At 42.7% G+C, this 21,437-nt stretch overlaps 1 protein-coding gene across 1 annotated transcript in view; it reads left to right on the plus strand.

Moving 5' to 3' along the window:
• The window catches only part of PGBD5 (piggyBac transposable element derived 5), a 65,795-nt gene extending 46,385 nt beyond the window's left edge, over positions 1 to 19,410 (plus strand). The window contains exons 4-7 of the mRNA XM_080997723.1: positions 8,524 to 8,704; positions 11,560 to 11,757; positions 12,011 to 12,116; positions 18,396 to 19,410. Of these exons, the coding sequence (XP_080853849.1) occupies positions 8,524 to 8,704; positions 11,560 to 11,757; positions 12,011 to 12,116; positions 18,396 to 18,591 (681 nt within the window). The 3' untranslated portion in view covers positions 18,592 to 19,410. The remainder of the gene's footprint in view (positions 1 to 8,523; positions 8,705 to 11,559; positions 11,758 to 12,010; positions 12,117 to 18,395) is intronic.
• The last annotated feature ends 2,027 nt before the right edge of the window (positions 19,411 to 21,437 follow it).

Genomic DNA, 21,437 nt, shown 5'->3' on the forward strand with positions numbered 1-21,437 from the left:
CTCAACCCTGAGTCAGGCATCTGCACAGAAAAGTTCCTTGATTTGTACTTTAAGGCATTTTCTAAGAGGGTAGAAGGGGAGCCACTGTCTGTCCTGTACAGAAAAAGGCCTTAGTCCCAAGTCTTTGTTTGCATGATTTATGTTAAATTGAAACTTCCCCAAGCCCTCTGGTAACAAGAATAATGTTTCCTGTCCATCAACAGCCCCCTGCATGGGCGAAGCTAACACTGTTTATATGAAAAAGTATGGCAGGTTTTAAAAAAAAATATCCTAGGGAAGTTCATCTTGTCCTTTCTGCCAGTCTCAAGATGGTTGTTTTCTATGCCTCCTAATTTTATTGAATAATTCAGACTGCAAGCCTAAGGTACCTCAGCAAGAGATACAATTTCTGTCCATCCCTTAAAGATGTGGCCCATACAGTTTTTCCTTCAACAAATCCTGGGTATCTATTTCAGGGTGTGGGTGGGGAGAGACAAAATGAAGGGGGGGGGGTGCTCCATCCCAGGATGAACCATAATCCTCATATTTCCAGCTTTCATAAAAAAAACCCACTATGTTGCAACCACTTGTAGCACCTGAGACAAACTGGACAGGAAGTATTATTTTCAATTTTTGTGAGAAATTAGTCCTATTGCCCCTTTTTGGTATTCTACTTCGATTTAAAAACAAAAACAAAAAACAAGCAATTTTATGAAATAAATACTTTGCACATCTCCCCCCCTCCCCAAAAAAACCCCCCAGCAACACAAAAACCAGTGGATGCACACATTTCCATTTGCATGGTTTGGGACATTGGAGGGAGCACTAGATGATGGTCATAGAATCATAGAATTGTAGAGTTGGAAGGGACCGTGTGGATCATCTAGTCCAACGCCCTGCAATGCAGGAATATGCAGCTGTCCCATACGGGGATCAAACCTGCAACCTTAGTGTTATCAGCACCATGCTCTAACCAACTGAGCTATCCAAGCAGTAAAGCCATTATGGACTGGGCCCAGATTTCAGAGAGGGCTTGGTCTTGGCTTCTGATGGATCATGGTTTTCTGAGTTGAAATCATTCTGAAACCCCCATTTCTGAAATTTGTCATCATAACCAGTTACTTCCCATGCTGACATTGCTGCACTTCCCATTAGCATAGTAGCTGCGTCTTCAACTCCTACATAACAGCCTCAGGATTCTTACAGGAGTATCACGGGGAAAAGCCATGGGCGATAGTTCCCACGGTATAAGACTTTTTGTTTGGCCTTCATGGACTTTGGCACTGAAGAAGAAGAAGAAGAGTTTGGATTTGATATCCCGCCTTTCACTCCCTTTAAGGAGTCTCAAAGCGGCTAACATTCTCCTTTCCCTTCCTCCCCCACAACAAACACTCTGTGAGGTGAGTGGGGCTGAGAGACTTCAAAGAAGTATGACTGGCCCAAGGTCACCCAGCAGCTGCATGTGGAGGAGCGGAGACGCGAACCCGGTTCCCCAGATTACGAGACTACCGCTCTTAACCACTACACCACACTGGCTCTCACCACACTGAAGGATAAGAAGGAGAAAGAGCAAGGTCTATAGATCATAAAATGAAAACTGTTACAAATGTAGACTTGCTGGAGAGATTCCAGCTACTCTGGGCTCCAAATATAATTTATTTTCTGCCCTCAGTCCATCTCCATTAACATACATCTTCAAACTGTCAAAGTCAATGAGAATGGATGACACTCCGCATGTCACAGGATCAAGCTCAACAGCTTGAACAAAATAATGAACTTGACACTTGCGTTTGACTTGCATCCAAATAACTCCCAAGTAATCTCAAGAGCCTTTGTCTATGCACCTCTTGACAGCCCTCTGTTCATATTTGAAAGGATCAGGTGAGAAAGGAGTTCAAGAAGTTGTGAAAATGAACATTTCAAAAAGTGTGAACCCATCAATATCACAGCTTGCAAGAACAGGTGTGATGTTTCCCCCCCAGTGGCTAGAGACTTAAATACCACATTCACCTTTATGTTGACGACCTTTCCAGTACATTTATACAAAGGCCCTGTGGAAGTCAATCACTTATTTGGAGACTGCCTGCTGTTCTGTGAAGGAGGAAAACAATAATTTGCTCAATGCACCAAAAGGAGGCTTTAGTTTAGTCTAAATGATTGGTTCCAACATGGAGATAATTGACTTAAGTGAGAAGAAATGGTAAACTCTCTGCAGCTATCTGTATGAGAGCATCTTTCTAACAAAAACAGTTTCTACGAATGTAGAAGCCCCAAGTTCTTGAATCCAAAATGCCATTTATTGTACTTTATGTTTTGATTTTATAATGTTTCCATATAGCTTACACTTAAAGAAATCTCAAAGCAATTCAGATGAGTAAAAAAGACAAAGCAAAGCAATTCATTGCACAAAAGCCAAAACTGGTATAGCCTGTGGGATTTATGGGTGGAATTCAACTCATGAGTCTCATCCGCGAAACTTCTAGCCATGCAATGGGACCTCTTAGCCCCCTGCCCAGCCTTCATACTAGCTATTTTACTTAGCACCTGGGGATCACAGCTTCGGATGCAGGTGCCTGTAGGAATGTCTGCTCCCACATCAACACACCAGTGCACTGAAGCCAACAGATGAGGCACTCCTTTGGGTGCCATACTAAGGCGAGGTAGATGGCAGCCATAGAAGAGGGCCTTTTCTGTGATGGCACCACTTTCCCTCTCAGTAGAAACTCACCTGGTGTCTATGTTGCCTGACATAGACCTTACCTTTTAGCCTTTGCGATTGAATTGTTTCATTATGCTGCTTTTAATTTTAATTAATCTTTTTCTTTTTAATTGTGTTTTTATTCTGATTTTTGGCTTGTTGCTTCTCTTGATGTCAACTTGTGCCCATCAGATCTCAAAATGCAGACAAAGCTGATTTTTCATTTGTCGGTATAATTTAAATAACTCCCCCACCCCCGTCCAGGTTCTTTTCCCTAAGCTAAACACTTACCACTTTTCTGATAGGATTTACCTTCTGGACTCTTTATCATCTTTGCAGTTCTGCTCTTTATCTCTGTACTCTGTATCAATAACCTTCTTTTAACCGTGGTGTCCAGAAGTGAGGAAAATAATTTCCAAATGATAAGCCGGGATAATAATTTTCCATTCCCAATGCAGTCTGGCTGGCACGGCATGCTTCCAGTTTAATTAAGCCATGAAGAGGTGTGGAGACAGATCATCTCATGGTCCTGCCACTCAAATCACAGCTTCCAAACTGAATCAGGAAGTCAGAGCTATGACTGGGGATGGGGAGAAATTTGATTCAGCATTTAAAGGTGAACTTACCAAATTTGCCTGGGAAGCAGGAGGAGACTCAAAATACAGTAACTTTCAAAATATGCACTTCTCTGAATTTTGCAGTGTAGTTCTCAACCCAAGTGATGTGTACAAAAACACACAGGGTAAAAATGAATGTGCCTTACAATGCATACATTAGTGAAAATAGCACACAAAATGCCTTCTAATTTGGGAAGTTGTTTGGCAAAAATGCGTATAAGGCAAAACTGTGCACAAAAATGTGTATATTAGGAGAAATTCATATGTAAAAGCTGGTGGTGTTGTGAGGACTCTTTAAAAGAAAATTGCAAATGGATGTGGAAATGTGGAGAAGTGAAGATTGGGAAATTAAAAACTGAAATCAAAATGGACAGATTCACCCATCCCTAGCTGTGGCCCAAGTATGGTCTTTTCTTAATAGTTCCGGTGGTGCTGAAAGGGGCTGGCATCTTGAGTCTTGTCAATAGCCTTGATTCTAGACTCTTAAAATGTGCTTATGTTGATCCAATCTAACATGGCATCAGGCCACACTGTAAATGCATGCAAATGGGTTGGAGTTTTCCATCTTTCTTTCCTTTCTCCTCCCTGTCACCCTGTTACCCATTTGTTTTTCATTCACGATAAACCTGTGGCAGTTCTAAACAGAGAGCCATTTCTGATGTTGGAGAATGTCAGGACTGTGCACAGTAGTAAGGTGCCACATTAAAAATTAGAATGACTTTCGCTGTCCTCACGTTGTGAATAAGCTTATTTGATGTCCCATTAAGTCCTAATTGATTTACTCATTCTACTTTGAGAGAGCAAAATATAAGCCCGGGGTGAATTTCCTTTTCAAGGGCAGAGTTGCAGAAGGGTTAGCCATCTGTCGTTTTTGTAGGGGTATCCGTATTTAACATATCTCTCTCTCTCTCTCTCTCTCTCTCTCTCTCTCTCTCTCTCTCTCTCTCTGAAATTTGTGAAAGTTCAAAGCTTGTAGGAATAAAACCAGTTGAATTTATCAGTTGCCTTGTTCATATTTTTGAGACAGCTCCCTTCCACAACACCCCGTAGAGTATATTTCATTTAATTCTTTTAAATAATACTTGCTTTACTGTTGTTTCTCCTTGAGCATCCCAAAAATCCATTCCCAAGTATTAATTAAGCCATGGCTTAAAGAATATCCACTCATGAGGGTCATGTGGGAAACCTTCCCTGTCAAGCACAGGGCCAGGACATCAATTTGTGCATAGATTATTGCAGCTGTTAGGCAGACAGCTCAAACGTCTGTGAAAATAGGCTTTTGGAATATTACTCAGGACAGAGTTGCTTTCCTGGTGGCTGCTTTGTATAGGACAATTACATGCCGGGGAAGTTCTGTGTGTTCATTCTAAAAATAGATGCAAACATAATGGCTGTCTCCAGACGTCACTATAAACCATGGTTTATTCATTGACCCTAGGCTGTTGCAGATTTAGCTGTGGTTAGTGGCTCGACACAGGTCTTGGAACCCAAAGTCTTGAAAGGGGTACAGGATTTGTCCTCAAGGGACAGGAAACCACACCCAAAGGCTGTAAGGGTGAACACCGATTCCTCAGAGAGGAACGAGACTAGAGTTCGAGTCCCAACAAAGCCAGATGTGAGACTTCCTGACAGTCAGAAGGGTTATGATGCCAAGACTAGTCAGAAGTGCAAGATGGTAAGGCCCAAGGCCAGTCCAGTTGCAGGTAGTTCCAAGAGCGGAATGGGTGATACAGGGGTATGCTGTGTGTATGACATCTGTATGGTTGTTGCAGTTACACTGATGACTGGAACACAGTGCATGAATTAGGGGAGGATGTTGGAGATTCATTCCCCGTGTCTGCAGTCATGGGATTGCTGTCTATCACATGACAGTGTATGTTTTAATTTCACAGAGTGGGAAGTGACGGAGACAGGATGTTTGTGTTACTGTGTTCCGTGAAATGGGACTATTGTCCTTTGTTCTTTCTCTCTGCTGTCTGATGAGAAAGAGGAAGGAGCTAAGTCAGAATGCTCCGAGTGTATTATATGTAAATAAACATAGATTAGCCAAATGCTGAGCTACTGAATTCTGTTACACAAACTGTGAACACTCTGTGGATCCCTGAGTGTGCTGATGTCTGTTGGCATCAGTCGCTGTGATGTTCGGGCAGAAGAAAGCTTTTGAAGCTCCCGAACGATTGACCAGGAGGGAGAGAACATGCCAGTCGGGCATGTGTCTCTGCCAGGGTCCTACACGAGAGTAGGATGCTCCTAACACCTCTCCCACCCACCGAGAGTGTGTGCTCCTCTGCTACCTCCTCCTCTGGTGTGGGCCCAAGAAGGAGTTTTGAAGCTTTTGTTTGTCTGTTAACGGGAATTTAGCATCATTCCAGACCCCTCAATTATGGTTCACCAATGGTTAGTTGAACAGTGATGTGAGCAGTGGTTGGCAGAAACAAGCCAGCCGCATGACTCATGGTCTGAAATTGGCAAGATGAACCACAGTTGTTGTTGGGTTTAGACAACATAGTGAACTGTGGTAAATCAAAACCAGAAGTATTGCAGCCACACTAGAGGTGTTGAGGAGGGGTGCTCAAGCCCATGAGAAGTTAGGCTAGTAACCACAAAGGAGGTCTCATCCCTAAACCCAGTTGAAACAAACCACTGTTCATTTAATTGAGGTTTGCACAAGAAAACTTTCCACTGAATTGTGCTCCCAAGTGAGACGTGTCTTAGGTTTTCTCCTAGTTTCCATTATAGCTGCCTTCTGCTGCAGGCCTATTCTCATGTGATGGGTACAGATGGGCCTGCAGCTACATCTCCTTGTGTCAGTGTGATTCTGCCATGCACACAGAGGGCTCTCTACAACTATTTACATAGATCCAAATGTCTAATCAGTGGGACTGAAAAACTGGTTTACTACAGGCTGCTTGGAAGGTGGTCAGTGGATGTTTTGGCTGATAGGATTGCCATAATTTCCTATGTAACTGACCTTATTGCATCTGCAGTTTCTGCTGAAGGATCAGTCATGCCATAAACTGCTCCTGTTCAAACAGGACTGGAGTGTCTTAGGACATGATCAAATTTCTCCCGGCTGCTTACAACTCTCTATCAGGCTCCCTCTGGGTGTATCTGATCCTTGGTTCTGCCACAGCCTAACCCTTTCTTAAAACTTGATACTTCAATCTGAAACCAATGCAAAATTGCTTGGGGTTGGCTTGTGCCTTAAGATCCTGTGGAAGTAGCGTGTCCACAGAAACATGTTGTGCCAATGCTGGCAGAGGGGGGAGCTCAGTGAGCTATTTATGCACCCTCCACCCTTATCCAGGCTCAGTGTAAGATCAGCTGACCACATATGGGCCAAATAGGAATTGTATGCCTGACCAACAGGAATTGTTTGCTTGATGGTGCAGGGTTACCAGCTGCAAGGAGGACTGGACATTCAGTCCAATTCATCTACTGTCCTACTTCAGATCTTCTCCCTTAGTATGGGAAAGGCTGGGTAGTGATGCCAGGGCACAGGACTCCATGGATAGAACTTAAGAATGCCTGAACGGGGCTGATGTCTCGTTACTATGGGTGTGTATAGAGTAAGAGATACATCTCTAGAAATGAAGGACACAAAATATAGTGACAAGCAAATGTCTTTTCAAGCTGCACAGTAAGGTGAAGCACTCCTTGTTTCCCATAGTAGTCCAAAAGCAGTACCAGTGTGCACTTTTTTCTTTGCACAACCATGAACAATCAGTCTCTTTCACAATTCAAACTCTGTAGCTTTTCCTGTGGATGAATACCTAATGATTTTTGAAAACAGTCCAGCTCTAAACATGCTGTTTCTTGCAACGATGCTTGCTAATTCAGCTTTGGGATGGGATTTCTTACTGCAGTTCCAACAAAAGGTTTCAGGGGGACAAGCCTGTGGCAAGAGCAGCCAGGATGAGCAGCTTAGAATTGCAGCACATCTGAATCATAGAATCATAGAATCATAGAGTTGGAAGAGACCACAAGGGCCATCGAGTCCAACCCCCTGCCAAGCAGGAAACACCATCAGAGCACTCCTGACATATGGTTGTCAAGCCTCTGCTTAAAGACCTCCAAAGAAGGAGACTCCACCACACTCCTTGGCAGCAAATTCCAGCATTAAATGCTCCGCCAGCATTAAATCTTCAATCCTGGCTCAGACGTAGTGGTATAACTTCCTCATCCTGCCATAGCTGGAGCAGAGCAGAAGCTGGCTAAGCTGAGGCTGGAGTAAGTCCCCGCAAAGGGGCATTCTGGGGGTGAGGTGGAGGCAGAACCAGAGAAGAGAAACTTAGGCTGGATTTTGAGCCCATTCGGTTCCATCAAATTACCTGGCAACATAAAATTACCTCTGCCAGGTTTAGGCAGAGCAGTAGTCCCACTGCTGAACAGGACTTGCATCTAGTGTAACTTTACACCAGTTTAAGCTACACCAGCTTGCCTCTCGCCAGCTTCTTGTGCATAGGACTGCTCCCCTTCAGGACTGAAGAGGCCTTAGCATTTATTATTATTATTATTTGATTTGATTTTTGAAAGGTATAAACACATAACAAAAAAAATTTCCAAATATTGAGATTATTCTGAATCTTCTGACTCCCCACCCCCCCATCCCTTCCATGGGTCCTAATGATAACATTTACAACTGCATATCAATACAGTGGTACCTCGGGTTACAAACACTTTGGGTTACAAACTCCAGTAACCCAGAAGTAGTACCTCGGGTTACAAACTTTGCCCCAGAATGAGAACGGAAATTGAGCGCCAGCGGTGCAGCAGCAGCAGGAGGCCCCATTAGCTAAAGTAGTACCTCAGGTTAAGAATGGTTTCGGGTTAAGAATGGACCTCCAGAATGAATTAAGTTCGTAACCCAAGGTACCACTGTACTTATCCAAATTTTTATCCTTCTAAATTATCCATACTTTCTGTTACTTTACAAGTGTGACTAAAATCCTGCTACTGTTTTAACCTGTTTACAGTGGTTTCGTAAAGAACTTATAAACTTTCCCCATTCTTTCTTAAAATTAAAATCTTGATTTCCGATCTTCCCACTTAATTTTGCCATTTTGGCATAGTCCATCACAAGAGGCCTTATAGCATTGATTAGGTATGCACTTGTACTATTCAGCTCATCTCCCCGAAGAACGAGAGAGCGTTGCCACTGGCCTTTCTGCGCACTGACTTTTCTCCCTGCTGTTCTGCCCCTGCCCCTGCCCCCGCTTGCTTGTTAAGATCTATGTCCACCTGAAAGAAGGAAGTGGCACGGAAGGCCTGGATGCTTTGAAGAACAAAACCCAGCTCCACAGCATGGTGGCCAAGAGCCTTTGTCAGAACGCGGCAGGGAAGAACTACATCATTTTTACTGGGCCCAGCATCACCAGCTTGAATCTCTTTGAAGAGTTTGAGAAACAAGGTTTGTGTCAGGCTACGTGTTGACCTGTGGGGGGGGGGGGTTTGGCCTCCGGTTCACAAAACAATAGAACTGTTGGTCTTTCGGGGGCACAAAGCTCTCTTGTTTTGCTTCTGCTTTGACAGTTTAACTGAAAACAGGCTGACATGGTTGCTGTGGAGTATCCCTGTGGACCTCAGAGGCAATTCATAGCTGTTTAATTGCTGTGGCATTTTAGGGGTAGCAGATTTTCTCCTGCCCCCCCCCCCGCAACCATCCTTCAGCAATTAATGGGGAAAAGAAATGGCCTGTGTTAATTCTACATTGCCCATAATTTTTTTTAAAAAAACTTCAGGACACAGGAACGTTTGGGAAATTTAAAGTAATATAGGAATGCTTTGAATATATGGTGTGACTTTTAAAAGATTTCACTTGTACCCATAAGTGGGAGATGCAGACAGATAAGCAGGTAGTGGTGACCTAATCTGTCTCTCTAGGAGGCACTTGTTACTTTTTCTCAAATGAGCAAATAAAGATGTCACTCTCTATTTTGGGTCAAAACAGATGTGACCTGGGAGAATGTGATTTCCAGCTTTCCATTTGCACTTTAAAGGAATGATGGAGTCCGAATTTAAATCCCAATCCCCTATTTTCATTCTCTCTCTTTCTCTCTCTCTCTCTAGCTACCATTTGCCCAAATTACCTGTCCTGAGGCATGTGTGATATAAATCAGGGAAATGCCTCATCCGAATTTCTTGAAGCCTTCCTCCCCTTCAACAGAAGCTTCCATTGTTCTGCTTTCTTCTCGGGGCGTTTTAGAATCTCTTCATAAAAATCTTAACGTTAAAAAATTGTCACGCAGCTGTCTGGGGGCATCATAGGCAGCCCTACCCTCTGTTGTCTCCCAGGCTGACCTACGTGCTGTCACTGCCAGGGCTTCACCCCTGCACCACACAAGTATATCATATACAGCGTTGCCTCTGGATGCGAACGGGATCCGTTCCGGAGCTCTGTTCACATCCTGAAGTGAACGCAAAACACGACTGTGCGTCTGCGCATGCGCAGGTCATATTTCTCCACTTCCGCGCATGCGCGTGACGTCATTTTGAGTGTCTGCGCGAGCGGCGAAACCCGGAAGTAATGTGCTCCATTACTTCCAGGTCACTACGGAGCGCAACCCAAAAATATTTAAGCTGACGCATATTCATCCCAAGGTATGACTGTATAAGAGAAAGGCACTTGTTATTTGGACGTAAGAAAACAGAACAGATCCATCGACCCAGATGGATTTCATTTCATGTTTATTTCATTTTTATTTCCTGCTGCCCTAGCAACTGTGAGCTTCCATCACAGGTTTATTTTTTAGAATCTGTGTAAGTTACATGTGCCATGTGCCGGCACTAAATCTGCTGCCACTGTTAAAGCAGTCACTTGTCTTGGTCATAAATCTAGGATGCCTCATTTGTTCTGTTGCATTAGAGAGGTAGCTGACATATGGTTCTCATTACCCTTTGTAAGGTGACGCTCCATTTACAAGTTCTCTGTCTGGACTGAAAGAAAGATTGTCCTTAATTACCTCTAACCTTTTGGTGTTTGTGCTTCTGAATTAAAGGCACCTTAGCAAACTCAATAGCATTGACTTCACACTACTGGAGAAAATTGGATCTGCGCAATAGGAGTGAACGGCTTATGAGTTTAACTGTGGCAGGAAAGACAAATAGAAGAGGTTTAAGAGGTGATCAGAACTGCACCTGCTGGTCCAGTGTTATGGTTGTGCTGGCCCTACTGTTCATGGAGTCTTTGTCAAGAGGAGTCTTTGTGCCTTCTCTTAACCTCAGAGAGGTTGCACTTGAACTCAATAAGCCTATCAGTAATGATATTAACCAGCTAGTGTTCTTCAACTGATACTGGGCTCAGTGGTTAATCCATCTGCTCCACCCTCCTTAGTTCTTTCCCTCATTTAGGGGCCCCAGAACTAAAATGTGAATCTTTGTGTTCAGGTGTGGCTAGATCTGCAGCTGGAAATCCTTCTAATGACTTGGAATTACAAATATGAACAAATCCAATTTCCCCCACTGGCTCCTTCTCAACCAGACCATTTAAGAGTCTAATGGAGCTTAAGAAAGCTTGGATTTTTGAACAGTAATACACCAAAAGGAATAGATTTGTAGAATCTTGAGTTGGAAGGGACCCCAAGGGCAATGTAGGACTAGCAATGTGATCTATAAGCCTCACTAGACATGAAATATAGCCACAAGATGCCACAGAAAGACAGTTCTCTATTGAACTCAGCTTTTAGTCCTTAAAAGCTAAGATGTTTAAGGTTTTTATTTTATGTTTTAATGCTTTAGTGTTTCTGAATAAAAATGGCAGGAAGTCTTGTTGAATCGCGTTAGCTATCCTTGGCGCTTCAGACCGCAGTCTGATAATGTCATGCTTTAAACTTGTCAAATTGCAATGTTCTAAACTAGAGGTGGTGAACCACTGTGGTTCTCCAGATGTTGAGATCATCTGAACATCTGGAGAACTACAGGTTCTCAGTTCCTGCTATAGACAAAGCGGCCTTTACTGTCGTGATGTATGGCACAGCTAAGCAGATCCACCTCCTTTGGAGTTTCCTTTTCCAGTTAATCTTCCCCCTTGGAAATGCATTGCAATCTCATTCATACAGTAGACAATTCAGCACACAATTCTCCTGGGATTTCCTTTTATATGGCTTTCTTTATTGAGACAAGAAATATTTCCTCATGGAAACTGTAAGTCATTGCCCCACCTTTCCCCCTCTAAGCCTGGTAGGGCAGGAGATGACCGTTCCATTCAACTCTCAAACCTCAAGGTAGTCTTGCTAATAGATATGTATTGTCATCTTCCATTTGCAGAGATTTATTGTTGTGGGTTGTTAAGTGCAAGAAAAAGTGACTGCACAGGCCTGCCTCCATCTATGCTAAATAACCCAGATGCTCCTCAGTCTCGAGGACAATATAGGATAAAGATGAAAGGAAACATGTCCTTGATCTGCTGGTACAATAAAGGCTACTTTCGGTTTCTGACCAACGCTTATTCTCCAATTCAACAAGGTAAGGGCTCAGAGATGTTACGTTGCTTGGGGGTGGGACCTGGACCCCCAAAACAGGTTACAAACCCAGGGCAATTAAGGGTCAAACTAGATAGGGCATTAACTGTGTCTTTGCAGCTAACATGCAAATTCTGCCCCCCTCCCCCCCAAAAGGGAATAGCACCAGCTTTGGAGGGGTGGTAATTATCAGGATCAGAGCATACGGCATGCTCACCACAATTGACAATCAACATGTTTCTTTTTCATCGAAACAGGTGTCATAATTAAGAGGAAAAGTGGAGAGATCCCTTGCCCATTGGCAGTAGAAGCCTTTGCCGCTCATCTTAGTTATATCTGCAAATATGATGACAAATACAGCAAGTAAGCAAGTCATGGGGTGGTGGGGACTTGAGGATGAATGTCATACTGTTGGAATAAGGGTACTACTTTCAGCTTTTCAGAAGAAAGTAGATACCTGACTTTGCCTTCACTGACTCCAGCATGGGCAATGAAGTCAAGCCTAGAACTTCATTCCCAACTTGAGAGAGCTGGATGGGTCATGGTGGGGATGTTTTTCAAACAGCTTATCTAAAAACCACATATAGGCACTGTCCCTCAAGAGCTATACCCTGAGCTTCACTGTGGATTTGTGGCTAAGAATAAAAATTGGTTTCTACCACATAGAAACAGCATATTTCCAATGTGCAGAAATGGCACATAGCACACCCCTCCCTGGGTGTACTATTTCACACTGCAGCTGGGGGACCACATTTTTACATGTTCCCCCATGTGAAAAGCTTATTGTAGTTGGAAAACTATTGGGTCAGGAAATTTTACCCTTTTCAACTGCTTTTCAGTTTCTGAGGATAAAAATACTCAGAGGTGACTCAAGGCATGCTGTGGAAGATCCATGACTGGGTTTCCTAACATTTTCCCCACTTTGGAGAAGTTATGGGGAATCTGAATTTTGTTTAGAGTAGAGGAAGAGGGAAACAGTGCATTTAAAGCTTTCACCAGCACTACAGTTCCTTTTTGTTCTGAGATGGAAACTTCCATTGGTGTTGTTAGTGGTTTTCCTCCAGAGCCCTATAGCAATTTGTGAGGTGGAGTTGTCAAGGGGGTTTTAAAAAGCCACTCCCCCCCCTTCCCACTCCATGGTTCGAATACTGCTTCCCAACCCAGCTGCTGCTGTTAAAAGGAGGAAATAGACAGCTTCTTATTTATTTATTTTTACGACGTAATAATCATAAATAAATACGAATAAAAATGTGCACCCCACCACCAAGACCATTCTATTGTAACTATCCAACCTCCCAAATTTTCAACAACTCTTGCAATGGTTTGACCCACTTCCATTTGAACAGTACAAATTCTGCAATATCTCCTCAAAATCATTTCTCCTTCATATTCCCCATCTTACCTCAATGGCACATGTTAATTTATCATTAATAGCTATATCCCACACCTCTTTATACCATTCTTCCATTTTATATTCTGCTTGCCCTTTCCGCTTCCTAGCTATAATAATTTGTGTAGCTGTCAATAAATTTGTGAGCAAGTCCTTCATAGCCTGCGAACCTTCCACCGAACAGACTTCTTAAACGCATTGAATCTTTGACTGTCTTAGTCCTACAATCTAGGAACCAAGCTGGGCAATTCTTTCAGATTGTTACAAGATGGTTTCCGCCACATGGTGTCTAGGTTCCAGAGCAGCTTCAGCTCAACCTTTGTCACCACAAGAAGCTATCAGGTAGAATGCATAGCTCTTCAAAACCAAAGCAAACCTTTTGCAACTCAGCCAAGGGTGCCTATGGCCATTTATATGACAAGTCAGAACCGGAGCTTGTGATAGGCCAAATGGAACTGGCCACGGTGTTAATCACTCAGTACCCAAAGGTTGGCAAACACACCCCTGCCTGGCAACAAGCTGATTAGCATTTCAATTGGGAATTCCAGGAAGGGAAAGGCAACCTGGCCAGAATTCAGTTTTGCTTCTTGGCTGTGACAGAAAGAATTAAATCAAAGAAATGCTACATATAGATACACTATTAGTAGAATTGGCTGCTTTGTAAGGTTTGCTGGCTCCCAAAATGGAGCTTAGGCACTGTAAAATGGCAGCAAACATGACATGCAAACTCAAGATAATCACTATTAGAGAGTGTAGTTTTATTTATTAGTTGATTTTTGTTCCATGCTTCAACTTGTTTCCATGCAGAACTAGCCTACCCTTTTCTCCCATCTAAAGGGATCACTGTTTTATCCTGAATAGGATTGCGCCCCCCTAAAAGAGCTACCAGCATGGTGCTGTCTTGTTATTCATTTAAATAATCTGTGATTATATATTTAAACTTATTTCCAACCCACCTGTCATCACATACTCAGGGTGAGATAAGATTTTTTATTTTAAAAAATCAATTACAAACAATGAACAAGCAATAAGTACAGGAGCAGGTGAAAACACAAGAGTCAGTAACAACAGTATCGAAGTCTAGCCAGTTTTCCACACAAGCCTGGAAGAAATCTTTCAGCAAATCTTTTGAACATGTGACACGATTTTCCTACATTGTTTACAGTTTTGTATCGATGACACAGATTTAGAAATGGCCATTAACTTAGACAGCAACCAGCGATGTCAGTGGTACCGCCAAGGCCATCACCAGGTGTCCACAAGGCATCAGAGCCTCTACCTCTTTTGCTGCCCCACTGGTCATGAGGTGGAGAGGAGGATTACTTTTCTCTCTCTCCTGAAAAGTAAATAGAGCTGAAGGAGGAAGTTGGAAGTGTGGCACTCTTTCCCACTTCCTCTTTCAGCTCTATGTGTCGTTCAAGACTCAGATTAATCCTACGGATCTGACTTTCACCCATTTCTTTTGGAAGAGCAAAGTGTGTGCACATGCTCATCTCTGTTTCCATGAGGAATGGGGAGAGAAGTGACCAGAGTGGTGACCATCGTATTCATTCAAAAATCCAAATTACGTTCACATAACTCAACTGTTCCCTAATCATTCTGTTATGTACTGAGTTGAATAGGATCCAAACTGTAGCAGTCTGATTGGTCCTAGAACAATAGGATCCAAAAGGCAGCAGTCTGATTGGTCCTAGAACAATAGGATTCAGAATGCAGCAGTCTGATTGGTCCTAGAACAATGCAGCAGTATGATTGGTTGGCAGGAACCACCCAATCCTGCTCCAGATAGAAGTGAATCCACAACCTGATTGGCTTACAGTAGAATTCCAGAATTAGCCAATCATGTGCAGCCCATTGTGTAAATAATGTATATAAAGCAGATACTGTGAGGGGACATTCATTCATTCCTCCTCACCACTATGAGCTGAATAAAGAGCATGAAATCACTTTGCGACTCTGAGTATATTTCACATTCTCTGGGTGATTTAATAAAATGTGGATGTGGGCAATTATGACTAAAGCTTACATGTTACATGCAGGTCAGAGAGGCTCATCTGTTTAATAGATGTTGTATGCAGAGATGGTAAACCTTGAGTCTCTTCCAGAATTACAGTTCCAAGTTGACACTTGACACTCTTCTCTGTTCACAAGGTTTCTAACCTACTCGAGTAACAAAGTAATAGTTTGTTAACAGGGCTACTTTGGTTAACTTTTTCTACAAAGGATATATTTGTGGTTTAGTGTTTAAGGAAGTGCATAGTGCTTGTATTTTCTTTCTCCTGTCTAGTTTTGCATGTTATGTTTTCAAATTTGAAAATAAGGTTTCTTTACCTGCACACTAAAGTGATAAAGTCCTCAAAGAACTACCCAGTATCCCCTTTTCATATAGAAGAACTAGCTATTTGATGTATCTGGGGCAGTTAAGCCCAGCCTTTGTGCTCAGAGGCTATTCCCTATCCCAATTCAAATAAAATGCCACGGCAAGCAGTTTCCAAGTACAGGAGCCTCCCTGTTTCATGGAGTAAAAAAAAGGGAGGAAAGTTCTCACTCGGGTCTTCTTTGGCATAACTTCAGTGTTGTTTTGTTTGTTTTTCTTGGGGGCTTAACTGAAAAAGAAAGGACACAAATAGTGACAGCACAGCAGTGAAAGACAGCCAGTGGAACCGGAAACTCTGTGAAGAAAATAGGATTGCAGGCTGGGAAATGGGGCAGAGGATGGGGGTGGAAAGGCGTCCATTTGGCCCAAGGTTCTACAGGAAAGGGAAAGGACTTGGCAAAAACAAATTTGGGCAGCCTTTCTATAGGCTGCTTCTTCAAGGGCCATTATGCCAATCTCTTAGAAACTGAATCCCAACCCCCCAACAAAAAAACAGTTCCCCTGTGGTCACTTTAGTAGGTGTGTCCCAACCAAAATATTGGTCTGGAATACACAAGTGGTAGAAAAGTGAAAAAGTGTTCTTGTTTTATGGCGTTGCCATTTTATTTTCACCAATCCATTACCATGCCCTAAAAAGGCCTCTTAGAAAAAAGAGAGAAATATGCCATCTTCATCTAAAGAGAGACCAGACCTTCTCACAAATGGGCTACTTCAGTTGAATTATATCCAAACATAGGTTGCATATACATCAGGCACATTACTTTCTCCAAAGAATTCTGGGAGCTGTAGTTTGTCAACAGAGTTGAGAATTGTGCCTCTACAGTTCCCAAGATTCTTTGGGAGAGGAATGGTGTGTCAGCAACTATAGAGTCATTTTATAAGAGTCCTCACAGATTTCTGTATTGGCCCCATTATAGGCAAATGGCAGGAGTTTGGATGAAGACTTTTTCAAAACAGCCAAAGGAAGAACCCATTTCGTGCAATTTAAATGAAATTTGTAGGCTTGAATGTGTGTTTCTAAAGTATTTCCCCGAAGCAATTTTTTTAGTAATCAAAATACCCTCAGCCTCTTAGTGAAAGAGCCACAATGTAAGCAATCGAAAGCAGCCCTTCGAAATAGTTAACAGTGTGCCCAGTACGCTTGAAAGCAAATGCTAAATCTGCACAAATTAGGAAGCAAATAGAAGAAAGGTGTTTGAGTCATCCTTTATATTGAGCGAAAAGCAAGTATAGTTTGGACCCAATGTACCAGGTGCTACTGCTGCAAATCTTCATTCATTTTAAATAAAATAGTGGGGCGTAGACACGTGGAAATTTTGTTCCCTCCATCTCACTCACATTAAAACTAGAAAGTGTTGGGGGGGGGGAAACAAACTTACAGTAGGGAGATATTTTGTGTGTGTGTGTGTGTGTGTGTGTGTATATGTGTGTGTGTGTGTGTGAGAGAGAGAGAGAGAGAGAGAGAGAGAGAGCACACAGAACTTAACATTGAACAGCAATTGCATGGAAGTAGTTCAACCCTTCTGATGAATTTGTTATTTAATAACAGCTCTATCTCATCTCCCCAGCAGATCAGTGCAGCTCACAACACCCACCAGTATACAACATTCCTGTTTATTTCGCACATGATTTTTTCAGTTGACCATGAAAGCATCCCTAGTCAGACACCACATAGGAAGATCCTGGTTTTAGATGAACTTTTGAGGCATGGCTGACTTTGTTGGGCTGCAATTCTAGAGCTCTTCCATGACCTATTTACACATGGAGCTTGTTGAAAGGTGACTGAAGAACATTTTGTACCGAGAGAGGAAAACTGTCATGAGAGGACATGTCATGTCAGGATACTGCAGTTTAGAAGAAAAGCTCATAAATTATGTTTAACGGGGGAATTGATTCCTTTTACTTCTCCAAGTCACAGCACAAAGTTAAGGTACTGCGCTGGGCACTGAGATCAGGAACCGCATAATTTGCCTTGGGGCATTTAAATAGTCTTAATCTTCTCCCATATTTATTTATTAAAAAATGTTAGTATACTGCAATTCCATTTTTTAAAAATCAAAGCAGTTTACCAGTTAAAATGAATACAAAAATGTAAACCGTATCACCAGCCGACTGTTTCAGAAAATACTTTTCTCAGTTGTCAGCATAAGCCTGGCTGCCAAGAAAAATCTCTGGCAAACGTGTGGAAGTTAGTACAGAAGGTGCTTGTGGAATCCCTGTTGGAGAAGCATTCCACAGGAGAGGGTCAATAACACGGAAGGCTTGGTTTTGTGTTGATGTCAAATAAGCGTCACCAACAATCCCTAAATCCTGTACGAAATGTCCAAGGCCAATCACATGAAAACAGTTGGCACTGAACAGTGTTTTTGCATTGACGCTTTGCAGGCAACACAAAATGTGCTTTCTCAGGTGCAGAATTCAATGGACTGCTCTTCAGCAGCAGTGCCGATGCACCAGTGTGCACTATGAGAAAATCTAGCAAAATCAAACATCATTTTTCTCAGTCTCTGCCATGCCAGTTTAAGCTGCCTGTTGGTCCAAAAAGCATTAGGCGCCTGGGATTGTTAAACAAATACCGTCCCTTCTGGTGGCTATGTTGCTGTGGCAGAATAAAGTCCTCTCTCCCAGTTCGCCAGCTTATAGAGAAATCGGCAAGATTCATTTCTATATATTTTTTTACCAACCAACAAACTCCCTATTCCCACTGCCATTGATTGCCAGATTTCTTAAGTGTAAGACATAGACAGACAGAACATTCTTCTGTCTTGTGTCTAGATTCTGTAGTTTTTAGGGCACAGACCCTTTGCCTTATCTCAGAAACGTTTTCATGACCGCTGGATTCCCTCCCCTCCCCCCCTTTTTTTGTTCTTTCTAGGTATTTCATCTCTCATAAACCAAACAAGACCTGGCAGCAAGTGTTCTGGTTTGCCATCAGCATTGCCATAAACAACGCCTACATCCTATACAAAATGTCCGACGCCTACCACGTGAAAAAGTACAGCCGGGTGCAGTTCGGCGAGAGACTTGTCAAAGAGCTACTGGGATTGGAGGATATTTCACCTTGCCATTGATGCACCATTCCCCGTGGCTTAGGTCAGGAGCGGGGAAGAGGAGGAGGAAGACGACGACAACTCTGGAACGCCAAAGTGAGGACCTTGCAATCACAGCAACCATGCTGCTCCCCCATGTGACAAAGTGACCAGGGAAGCCATGAACGTGGTGGTGGTGGTGGGCTTTCATGAAGGCCCCACCAGTATCCCTAAGGCCCTAAAGAGTGTCATGGGCACTTAACGCATCAGAAGCAAATTTAAGTTAGCAGCTGTTTCTTAATACTATTTGTTAAACAGGGTGTTAATTGTCACATGAGGCCCCTTTCCCTGTCCTCTCCCAAACTGAAGTGGCTCAGTTGTTCAGACGGGGCATTACTGTAAAGCATATTCAGTTTTTAAAAAAATGTGTGATCCACACACAGTGTAGACACAAGCGGTGTCCTGTGATTGCAGATGCTCAGCGCCTGGCAAGGGGTCACAGAGAGGTCACTAAAAAGAGATACCGGAAAATGTATAAATCTATTTTGCAAGCCTATGGTTAGGCAACGGCAGCGGGGACTTAGATGACTGACGAAGATTTTATTTTCTTGCAATGCTTTTGGATTGTAGGAGGGAATATAATTTAGGAGGGGGAAGAAAAAAAACAATTTTTTTAAATATAAAGGATTAGCCAGAAATTGGTGGCTTTGCCTATCAAAGCTAATGTCATTTCGCCTTAAAGTCAGTGTGAGCTTTGAGGCTAACTTCAGTGATGCCATAATGCGAGAGATTTAATTTAATTTTAAACACAGTATATTCTTTTCCCATTATCAAAGCACACTAATACAAAAGATAATCTAACTTTTCGTTAACTTTTAGTATCTGCAAGCATACACAGGATCCCACAGCACAAGCAACAATGAAAAAAGCAGAATCAGAGGCTTCCCACTGCTCTCTCTTTTCAGATGCATATCCCATATCTGAATTTTCCATGAAAATACTGCTGACAGCACATAATGCACTATTGTGCGAGAGCATCTTTGGATTTGGACCATAATGTAATGCACTACCCCTCCACCCCACCCTCCTGGTCAAGACTGTTTTAATATACCTTTTAGTTAATATTTGCACAAGCCTGGCAGGAAATAATAGTTCGACATGTTTTGTTGTGTGCTCAGGGTGTTGTTCTGCAAGACTTCTTTGAAGTGGAGACTTCCCATAATAGTTACACATTTGCAGAAATTACACATCTGTAAAAACCATGTACCAAGGTTTTGAAATCAACCACGATCCAAGCAAGGGACCTATAGCTCTCACAAGGGCAACATGACAAATAGGTGGATTGTTGGATTGAACCAGGCAGAGGGCCTTCTCGGTAGTGGCGCCCTCCCTGTGGAACGCCCTCCCACCAGATGTCAAAGAGAACAACAACTACCAGACTTTTAGAAGACATCTGAAGGCAGCCCTGTTTAGGGAAGCTTTTAATGTTTGATGTATCATAGTATTTTAATATTCTTTTGGAAGCCGCCCAGAGTGGCTGGGGAAACCCAGCCAGATGGGCGGGGTATAAATAATAAATTATTATTATTATTATTATTATTATTGTGAGTAGGGAGGCTACTTGGAAGTTTATGGTACTAGTGGCCAAGAGTTGCAAGAGGACACGATAAAAGGCTTTCATTAAGGTAGGGATGGCCAACCTGTTGGTCTCTGCTCCCATCAGCCCCAGTGGTGATGGGAGCTATAGTACCACGAATACCTGGAGGGCCATAGGTTCCCCATCGCTTGCATAGAGCATGAGCTCAGTATAAACACCTTCCATCAGCAGAGCGGCAAGATCTCCTCTGGGAAAGTATATTCATGGGCTTTCCGAGGAGGGCCTGAATTCTTCTATACTCACTGGCACTAGTGGTTTTTAAGGGCTAACATTCCTGAGAGATGGGGAGGGGTAGCTTGTTTTACCCAGAACTCATCCTCTCCTAAAGGCCATACCATAGAGCAAGGAAATCTGGCTGCATTACAACTCCTTAAGGAAAACAGTGGTACTATTATATGGAACATTCTTCTATGGAGAACGTTCTACCCTCCCATTCTTTGCATAGTCAGGGATGTAGCCTGACAGGATGCTGTTCTTGCAGCCTCTCAGCCCTATAAGATTACTAGAGAGTATACACACACATATGAATTTCCCTGTAGAAAATAGTAATGCAGAAAGGCTCTCCTTGCTGTTTTTCTCAATTCAGTAAATGAGGCTCAACTCAGCGGTGTCTGATTCCAGGGTCAATTCCTGCCTCTGCCCTCTTTTTCCTCCCCCTGGAGTCCTACAGTGCACCAATTTGAAAGGTGAGTGAAGCGAATAAGGCTTCATGGCAGAGTCCCTACTTATTCTGAAGGTTTCTGTATTAAATAATCTTCCAAATATGTTGCACCCAACCAGTAATGCTTCTCTCTTACATAGACACAAGTTAAATTCCCACTGGAATTAAGGACTCCACAGAGTTCAGTGTGGGTCATAGGATCAAGATATACTTACTAGAAATCTATAGCAACAGCCAGTCAGATGTTTTAACAAAATTATTTTCTTGTATAAAAATTTCCACCAGGTCTTAGTTTGGCCTCAGGGATTGGCTCCTGATAATTTTTTCCCCTTGTAGTTAACACTGGTTATTAGATTTTACAGCTTTGGAGTGAGAAAAAACAAAATGGCAGCCAGATATTGTTCAGTTCCCACCTAGACACTCTACTCATTGGCATGTGATGGTTTCCTAAATGCGTTTCCAAAATATATTATTACACTCACCCAACTATTCTAAGTTGTGAAAAGGTCCAGCAGTATAGCGCTTGGATTCCTTTAGGAGGAGGTCAGCCACTGGAGGTTTACTGCTGTT

Source organism: Podarcis pityusensis (genome assembly GCF_964106645.2).
Source record: "Podarcis pityusensis genome assembly, chromosome: 3".
Taxonomy (NCBI): domain Eukaryota; kingdom Metazoa; phylum Chordata; class Lepidosauria; order Squamata; family Lacertidae; genus Podarcis; species Podarcis pityusensis.